A 9,709-nucleotide genomic window follows, 5' to 3' on the forward strand; every position below is an offset into this window, starting at 1 on the left:
AAATGATAAAGTGAGGTTGGAGGATATCAATTACAACTGGAATCATTTGTTTTATCCCTCAATTTGATTGATAGAATTTTTAATCAGGTACATCGAAATATATATAAAAAATAAAACGGGAATTGATTGATAGCAGATTAGTACGAACGAGAGTGATGTTTAAAGACAGAAACAAAATTAGATTACAGTATGAAAGTGATATCAAACTGATTTTGATTCTTTCTGCATTTAATCCGTAAGAATTTTATATAAATATATAGTTATATTATTAATAATATGAATAATAATAATAATATAAATACTAATATTAATAATCATAAATCATGATAATTCTAAAAAAAATGACTTTCAATAAATATGATAATAATTATAAAATAATAATACTGATATTAATTATAATAATAATTAGAGTTATAATGTTTCTACTAATTATGATATTAATAATTGAATACAATATTATTAGTAATAATAATATTATAACAAATTAAATGTATTAATTTTTATATCTAAATTTTGAATTAATAATATTCATAGTATTGATATTAATTTTTATCTTTATAATAATAATAATGATATAACAACTATAATTAAACTTGTAATTACATTTAATATATAAATTTTACAATTTATTGCTTATGTAATATATAATTAAGTATTTACACACAATATATGTGTGTGTGTATATATATATATATATATATATATATATATATATATATATATATATATATATATATATATATATATATATATATGATAATAATATGTATACATAGAATCATATATAATTATATAGATTCATTTTAAATTACATATAATTGTTAAACTTTTATATTTATTTTATGAAATACATCCTAATGATTATTTTCAAACATCATACACACTTATATATAGTATTATCATTAATAATCACTTTATTACCTTATATTTTATTTTACATATTCAATTCTAAAAGATTCATATTTTATAAATTTCAAATTATTGTTTTTACTTACATTCATTTATATATACATGTTTATTACAAACAATTGTTCGTGAATCGTCGGGAGTAGTCAATGGGTAATTGGTTACATGAATATAGATTTCAAAACTTTCGAGACTCAACATTACAGATTTTGCTTATCGTTTCGGAAACATATAAAGATTAAAGTTTAAATTTGATCGGAAATTCCCGGGTCATCACACTAAAAATGTAAGATTTTAAAACCACAGTGATTATAAGTGCAAAAAATAAAGTCCAGTAACCAAAAATACAAGTTTTAACCATAGTGACCATTTTTGTAATTTTATTAATCTTTTTAACAAATCAAATTGTATTTTGGTAATATTCTGGCCATGGTACTCTCGGTAATAATTAAAAGTAGCAAGTGGTTACTTTATGTCTTTATTCGACTGTTTTTACTCCAAAAAAAAAAAAAAAACAAAAAAAAAAAAAAACAACAACAACAACTAGTTGAAACAGCTGGAAACTGTAACTCGTGTTTTGAGGGGTACTTTTTTTGTGTTGAGTTTATGATGATGGCAACAACAACAGCTCTGAGCACCGATAATCTTCAACATCAGATCCAGATCCAGATCCAGATCCATCCCAGTACTAATACTATAGTTGATAGTATCATAAGTAATAATAATGATAAATCACTGCTACTAGTTCCAGATGACGATCAAAACGATGTCGTTACTATCGCTCAGCTCCCAACTGCAACTCCTCCTGTTGCTCCTTTTACACCTTCACCTAGTTTCCTATCGGTCTCCATTTTATCTTTTATATTTTTATTTAAATTTAAATACATTTAATTTGTGTATTTATATTAATTAATGGTTAGATCTGGTGTTTTTCGCAGGGTAAAAGGAAAAGGTTAAAGTGCAAACCCCTTACAATTAGCGATGAGAAAAGGAAGATTTTGACTCCGAAGGTTATTTTTTATTTTTAATATTTAGATGTGTAATGTAATTCGTTGGTGCTGTTTTAGAATAGTCACATTTTAGTAGTGGTTTGTGGTAATATTTTTTTTTTTTTTTTTTTAAATAGTAGTTGAACTGATCAAAAATTATGACACCTTAAAAAGATAATGAATCACAAACTGTAATGCCGAATTCATAGGCATGGTGTCGAATTCAGCTTTATTGGAAAAATCGAGTAAAATTGTTATTTTCAATTAAAGTCAAATGTTCAACAGTCTAGCATTTGCAGAGTGAATAATATGAAAGTAATGTGTGGCCAGCCATTTCAAGAAAGTGATTATTTTTATTTTAGAAGACACAGTTTTGAAAAAGCGTGTTATGAAACGGTTACTAGTTGAACATAACCTATATCAACTGGCTTGACACAGTATGGAAACAATTTACGCATTGCTAATTTTTTTAACAGGTCAAGAAACGTGGTTCTTCAACGACTTTGAGGTTAGCATAATAGTATCTAAATTTAAATTTTTAAAGTCTCCCTGTTCATAATTAAATTTGTGATCATGAAGTTTTATAAGTGTAGTTTTGGAAGCAAGGTAAAAGGAATTAGAGACAATGTTGATTCAGCCGAAATCACACCAACTATGGTTAGAGCAGGAGGGATACAAGCGACCCTTGGAAATGAGTATCCTAGCTTTTGTAAAACGATGGTCAGATCACATGTTACTAGTTGTTTTTGGATGGTAGATTCTTTTTCTTTTTCCTTTCTAACTTGTAATTATTGTTTAATTAATTACAATTATTGCTCAACATACATACATGATACACCCCCTGTGTGTAGGGCCTACCAGTGCCTTTCTGCAAGTCATTTCTACCGCAACAAGAGAGCACGATTGTAGTTGAAGATGAAAATGGCGAAGAACATATTCTTAAATACATTGCCTACAGGTCTGGACTTAGTGGAGGGTGGAGGTCGTTTGCGGTTGGTCATAAATTGCATGAAGGGGATGTTTTGATTTTTCAGTTAGTTGGACCTTGCAAATTCAAGGTGTACTTTCGTTCGTTTACATATGTGTTATTTTTCTAATACATTCGCAAATAGTTTTGATTATGATGATCACTTAAAGTATTCTCTAATTGTATAAATTTGGTTTTCATTTTGTAGATCTATATTGTTAGGACAGACACTCCGAACGTTGTGGATTCTGAAATTCGTCTTTTAAAAGACATGGAGCATAAGGAACAATTAACTCCAGGTTTGTCAAATTTCATTTACTTGTAATTGTTCATGTGAATAAATTTTGAAATAATATTATTTGCTTGAAAGCAAACGAGTCATATAGGTTGAACACGTCGAAGGTATCCGAATGTGTATTTTTAAGCTTTTAAATCATTTTATTGGAGTACTTAAATCAGGTATACCTCGTGGCCTACCCAGGTAAGAGAGGTAAGACAGAATCTAAGTCAAAGAGAATTAAGTCAACAGATACCATGTCAAACGGAAGAAAATCTAAGACACATACTAAACTGAAGGCAAGAACTTCTCTTCCATTGACCATGGTCAAAAAGAAGCAAAAACGGTCTGAACCGCCACCTCAGCAAAGCAGCCAACTCATGGAAAATTCTTCGGTCTTCTCAGAAGTTCAAGAAGCTTCTGCTCAACAAATTGAAGAACTCAAAACCTTCAAAGGCTTTCACATCATGGTCAACAAATGGTGCATTGACACGGAGCTTTCAGAACATATTCGACTAGATTACTACAATCTCTGTGTTGCAAAGAACGAAATACTACATGATGGTGTTTTGGACGGTGTTTATTACAAATTGGTGGCGGGTATGATTGGTGAAACCGTAAGCATTGCAAATGTGATCAAGAATTGCAAGCCTACTACAAAGAAGGAACGGTTTGATGTATGGGATAGTTCACTGAAATCTTTCGAGATTATGGGCATGAAAGTTGGGTTCTTACGCAATAGGGTACGGGCACTTGCTACACTTGCATTTGAATCAGAAGAGGCGAAAAAATGTGTGGAAGCTAAAAAGGAAAGGAAACGGAATTTGCAAGAAATTAGGGTTTTAGAGGCGAAGGTAGCGGAATTATATGAACGTAATCGAAAGATAGATGTTTTTCTAGGTGGGTTTAAGGAGAAAGTTGAAGGGTATGAAGTTGAGTTCCAGAAAAAGGTCAATGAGCCTTGGTAGTGAGTTAGTTGAAGATATTGTTGTGGTCTGACTTTGTGATAACAGTTGACCATGTTAAGTTTGTACTTTAGGACTTGTGGTTTGATCAATTAGATCTTCTTAAAGTATCGATGTATGTGTATTGTTGTGGTATCTGTCATTATGTTAAATAAAGTAGAAGTAACTGGAATTTGAAAAAGCCAAGGTCTTGCTAATTTAGTAAAAAAAAATTTCTGAATTTATTATTGATGGGAGGGACGACTTCTTTTACCCGCGGACCGATAGGTATCCGTGGGGGGAGGAATGACTTCCCTTTTACTCTAGGGTAGAGGAAAGACTGTCTACATCTAACCTCCCCATACTCCACTTTAGTAGAATTGGGTGTTGTTGTTGTTGTTATTATTGATGGGCTTTTAAACCCAAGATCTTTTGATGTCAATGAAATCAACCGGTCTGCAATCAGCTAACAGAGGAGCATTACGTTAGTGATCTTGTGTTATTAGTCTGTTGCCTACTGCTACCACTCGTTTTGTGTTCTTAGTTTTCTTAGTTTGGCACCCATCTTGCAATGTTAGTTCTTTTTCCGTGAGTCGAGATGCAGGGTATTGCGCATTTTGTATTGTATATTCACCATGTAAACTGGTATATTCCATGAATAAAAAACTTTTGGCCAAAAAAGAAATCTTTAGAAATATCTTAGTTTCGTTGTCGACATTAGGTTATTATCATATAGTTAATTTAGACAAATTGTTTATTCAGATGAATTGAACAAGTTTTGAGTTGACCACACTTCGCTTCGATCGAAGTGTGATTTACCATGTAAGAGCTTGAACGGATATTACTACTAAATGTCTGCGTAAACATTTTCCGTACATAAATATGTTTTCAGTTAAAATAATATAACTATAATGAGCCTAACGTAACCTAGAAAACAATAGTTATATGTGTAAGGAAAAAATAAATAACAAAATTTTAGACATACAAAAACAACTTTCAAATTGAAAAATGATTTTGACAAATCCATAATTAAAAACAACAATTTATACTTAAAAGATATATGAAGTATTGAATATGCGAGAATTTTGTAAATGTAAATGTTAATGCACTCTTTTAGGCCGTAATTATGCTCCAGTCAAAAAAAAAAAAAAAAAAGAAAAAAAAAATCGCAGTGGGTTTCGAACTCCCATCCATTATGTTGATAAACACCACTCATGACCATTCCATCAAGCTTACTTTAGCAATTTAACTAAGATATTATTTATTATTTAAATAAATCGGATTTTGGTCAAACCCCTAACCGCGCATTAGGTTGATAAGTGCAACAACTATTTTATTAAATAAAAAGTGGTTTCAGGAGCAATTCATGGTATTCGAGTAGGTAATTCCGATACTGCTATTTCACATCTATATTATGCCGATGATGCTATTGTGCTATCCGAATGGAATAGAACTACTTTGATTAACATACTTGGGGCTTTAAATATGTTCCATCGGATTTTCGGTTTAAAGATAAATGTTGTTAAATCATATTTGTTTGGTCTCGGTGTTAGCGATGTATGCGTGGATGATTTTGTGCAACAAATGGGTTGTTCTAAAGGTGTTTTAACTTTCACCTACTTGGAACTACCTTTAGGAGTTAATATGAACAATATTATCAGAATTGGAAAGAGTTGGAAAATCGATTTCATAAAAAGTTATCAACTTGGAAAGCAAATTCATTATCTATTGGTGGTCGACTCACACTCATTAAAGCGGTGTTGGGTAATTTGGGTGTATATTATCTATCCTTGTTTAAATGTCCTGGTGTTAGACAAATTGTGGCTTCTAAATCCGTTGTAATCGTCGGTTTTTTTTCCCTAGCCGCTCGTTAGGGGATGTGGCTATTAATAAAATTTCACTGTTAAAAAAAAAGATTGATAAGTGCTCCCCTGACCACTCTTCTAAAGCTACTTCTATGTTATAATCACTACTACATTATTTTTTTTTTTAAATTGTTTAATAAAAATCAAAATTGAAAATCAATTGGCATTTACTGCGGGCTTTTATTCCTCGTTAAGTTATCAAAAGAAGGATCAACAGAAGTAAAGTTGAAGCTATTGAAGATTCAAAGGACCTTAGAATTTGTTGGTAATGATGTGCCAAAACAATTTGTTAAGCATTTTAAAGACGTTTTAGGCAAAAAATAAAAAATAAAAATTGTCTGTTCAGCTGCAAGCCTGATACTTTGTTTATAAGAAGAAATTACGAAGGTTAAGATTTGATATTGATGAAGTTTGTCACTGTCACTGAACAAGCTTTCAGTAATTATGAAACATGCCCTCATTCGAAATATACAAAAAATAAGAAATCAGTTTACAGACAGCAATGTTTTTTACTAAAAATTACATAATGGTACTGATATATGGAATACCTATATTTAAAGGGCCATGAGGGCTGAGAAGACACCAATAGGTCCAGCCAACTACCATGTTAATCACAATACCATCTATGTATACTTATTTAAGGATGTCAAAAATACGTAACGGTTGAAGCAGATATAAAGATGCATTAGGATGCTGTGTGAAGAACATTCGCCTTGTGTACGTTTCCTGAATTCAAACAATCGAGTAAGGGATGCGATATAGAGAAGAAAAATTGCAGCTTTAGTTGATGGAAATAGCAGCTAACGAGCTTAATTTATTATACAACATTAAAGTTCCTCTAGTGAAGTTCAATGTTGAATTGGCGTTTGTTTCAGACCTCTGAATGACATAGGGTCCGTGTTGAATCATTCAGAGCTGAAATACCCTCTTAACCATTAATCACCTAAATGTTATGTAATATCCTCTTTAATATATAAGGTTAATTTGGTAATTTTACATCAATCACATTGTTCATTTAAAATGATTATCAAACAGGTTATTGTCTTTCAGAACAAACTTCATTCAAAACATGTGAATCAATCAAATTATAAAGCATTCAACGCTTAATCATTCAATTTTATCAAACGCACCCTAAGAGTACCTTTTTGTAGGCAATTCATAGTTTATCAAAACACTAGAACTGATGGGAGACTCTCCGGAAGCAAGCAGAGGAAGACAAGCATCGGTTGCCACTATCATGCGAGACTTTTGCTCTTCTATTTTGTTACCTTCGGTTCCGGATAGTACATGTAGACGTTATATGGATCTTAGATCAAACGTAAAACCTAGGTTAAAGGCGGAAAACAATAACTAGGGTGAATCGAATACGAGTTTCACTTTTGGGATCAATCTAACCAACAATATGTTGATATAATCAACGCCTAGAGGTTTGTATTCGGTTGGGGTTTGGTCTGGGACTGTAATCACAGAGAATTACGACGGCTAAAGGGTATTGGGTGTGTAACCTAACAATGATACCCAAAACCCGTATTTATATATAATCACAGTGACCATCGGCCGGTGGTCTCTGACCTACGGCCGATGGTGATAGTCCCTCGACCGATGGTCTTTACCATCGGTCGATGGTCCGAGCAGCCAACCAAACTGCTCGAACCATTTCACGTCATTATATTAAACAATCCAAACACAATGTATTAATGACGTAGTCCTTACACGACTGAAATAGAAAATACAATACGAATAGAACTTATTACAAAATAGAACTTGGGATTACGCACCAACAAACTCCCCCTAAGACCTAGTTCTATATCAAAAATCTTCAGTCGTCATTCAATTCATTCGTACGGATCGATCACCATATTGTTCAAGTAACACCGCTTAGCTACTTTCACATACTGTTCAGCCTGCACTTTATTCTCGCATCGATAGAGCATACGATTATAATACAACGTAAAAATATCAACCTCGGTCCAGTTTCGCAGCCAAATCGGATCCAATACACGAATGCATTCAATATCATTCTCATTCACCTTATCAAGCACAATCACAGCTTCTTCAGAACGATCATCATAAAACCACCATCTGAACATCTGACTCCAATTTTGCGGCAATTTCCTCAATGGTACCTTCTTCATAGTCTTTGCCCGCTTGTATTTTACAATTCTTCGAGATTCACCAGTTCTAGGATTAACTTTGTAACTAATCCTAGGAAACTGTGGCCTAAAACCTTCCCAATTTTTCGAATTAAAAGCAATTCTAATCTTCTTCACCAGCAACGAAGATCGATCGTTCATTCCACAATACAGCATTCTCAACCTGGCAATCTGCATTAGCTCAAAGTACGGTAGTGACTTGAATTCGTGACCATGTTTGAAATAATCAACGCCAAACTCTCGCTTAACTGCAAACATGTTGAATTCTTCAATGTAAGCCCAGGCTAGAATTCTCCCTTTCGCACTCTTTCTCAAATTAATCATCTTCAAATATTTCGGCTCAAGCTTCGGTTTCTCACAATACTTTCTAATCCTCAAGATATCTCTCCAATCAACTTCCAATTTTTCAGTTCTTTCCTTATGATATTTGACTGGCAAAAATCCTTCAGACAGGACTTCAGATCGTTCTTTCTCTTTGCACTTTCGATCCAAAAGTTCATCATATGTTCTAAATAACTCCTTAAAACCAGGAAGATCCTCATTCTTATCATTTTGATATGTAGGAAAATCTTCATGAGTAACATCCTCAACTAAATCATCTATATCTCTATCAGTAAAACCCTCTGTAATCTCAGGGAAAAAGAATCATCCTCAGATGGAGAATCGTCAGACTGTGCGTCAGCAGCTTTAGCTTCCTCTTGCTCTGGACGCACCAGTTCATCCAGCTCTTCTCTAGAGAGGTTGTGAGGGATCTCTCCCTCTTCTAGTTCATCATAAACAACAGAATGCTTGAGCTCATCCTGATTAGAAAAGAAATCACTAAAACTATAATCAATTTTAAGAGAAATTACTGACAGTGCTGTAGCTTTGGAGGAACCAGGAGCTTCCACCATTCGGTTATCAGTCTCATCCTCAGGCATCTCAACCAGATCAAACTTCTCTTCCCACGCAGTCATCTTAGCCAGAGCTGATGCAGCCAACTCCTTAGCTTGAGAAGCTTCTCGTTTCGCATCAGTTAATAACAACGATTGATCACCAACTTTTCTTTGCAATAGGTCAACTTGCAGTGATAGCCTTGTAACATCTTCAGACTTAACACGATTCTCCTCCTTCAACTGCTCAATCTTCTCATCCATTTCCTTCCTCATTCTCAACTTATCAGCCATAGCTTGTACATATAAATCATTCAAATTGCAGAGAGTCGAGGAACTAACACCTCCTTCAGTTCCAGCATGAATCGGAGCTTCCGGAGTAGGCGTAGAAACAGTCTCTTGGGAGACTTGTTGAACCACGTGTGGTGACTGTTGTGTTGAAGGACGTTGTTGTTGTGAAGTTTTTTGTCCTTGAGTCTGCGGTGTCAGTGTCACTGGTTGAGTTCCAGCTGAAGATCCACCAGCATATTTGTAAACCAACTTGAACCTCCTTTTCAACTTTAGCTTTGTTGAGACCTGAGAACTCTCATCTTCAACCATTCTCCTTTTTGATCCCCTGAAAGCTTCCTCAACATCAACATTAGGATTAACATCACCAGTCTCATCAACTAACCCATCAGCACCTGACCCACCAGCAGCTTTAGTATTCACTGGTTGTTCCACTTCTTCATCACTA

The 9,709-nt window shown here is 33.5% G+C and overlaps 1 protein-coding gene across 1 annotated transcript; it reads left to right on the forward strand.

The window, feature by feature from the left end:
• The first annotated feature begins 1,444 nt into the window (after nucleotides 1–1,444).
• Nucleotides 1,445–4,107, forward strand: LOC139891827 (B3 domain-containing protein Os01g0234100-like). The gene is made up of 7 exons (XM_071874836.1): nucleotides 1,445–1,749; nucleotides 1,845–1,916; nucleotides 2,372–2,403; nucleotides 2,489–2,648; nucleotides 2,747–2,953; nucleotides 3,071–3,161; nucleotides 3,344–4,107. The coding sequence occupies exons 1-7, from the start codon at nucleotides 1,513–1,515 to the stop codon at nucleotides 4,105–4,107; spliced, it is 1,563 nt and encodes a 520-aa protein (XP_071730937.1). The 5' UTR covers nucleotides 1,445–1,512.
• Nucleotides 4,108–9,709: the final 5,602 nt, after the last annotated feature.

Source organism: Rutidosis leptorrhynchoides, chromosome 2 (assembly GCF_046630445.1).
Source record: "Rutidosis leptorrhynchoides isolate AG116_Rl617_1_P2 chromosome 2, CSIRO_AGI_Rlap_v1, whole genome shotgun sequence".
Taxonomy (NCBI): Eukaryota; Viridiplantae; Streptophyta; class Magnoliopsida; order Asterales; family Asteraceae; genus Rutidosis; species Rutidosis leptorrhynchoides.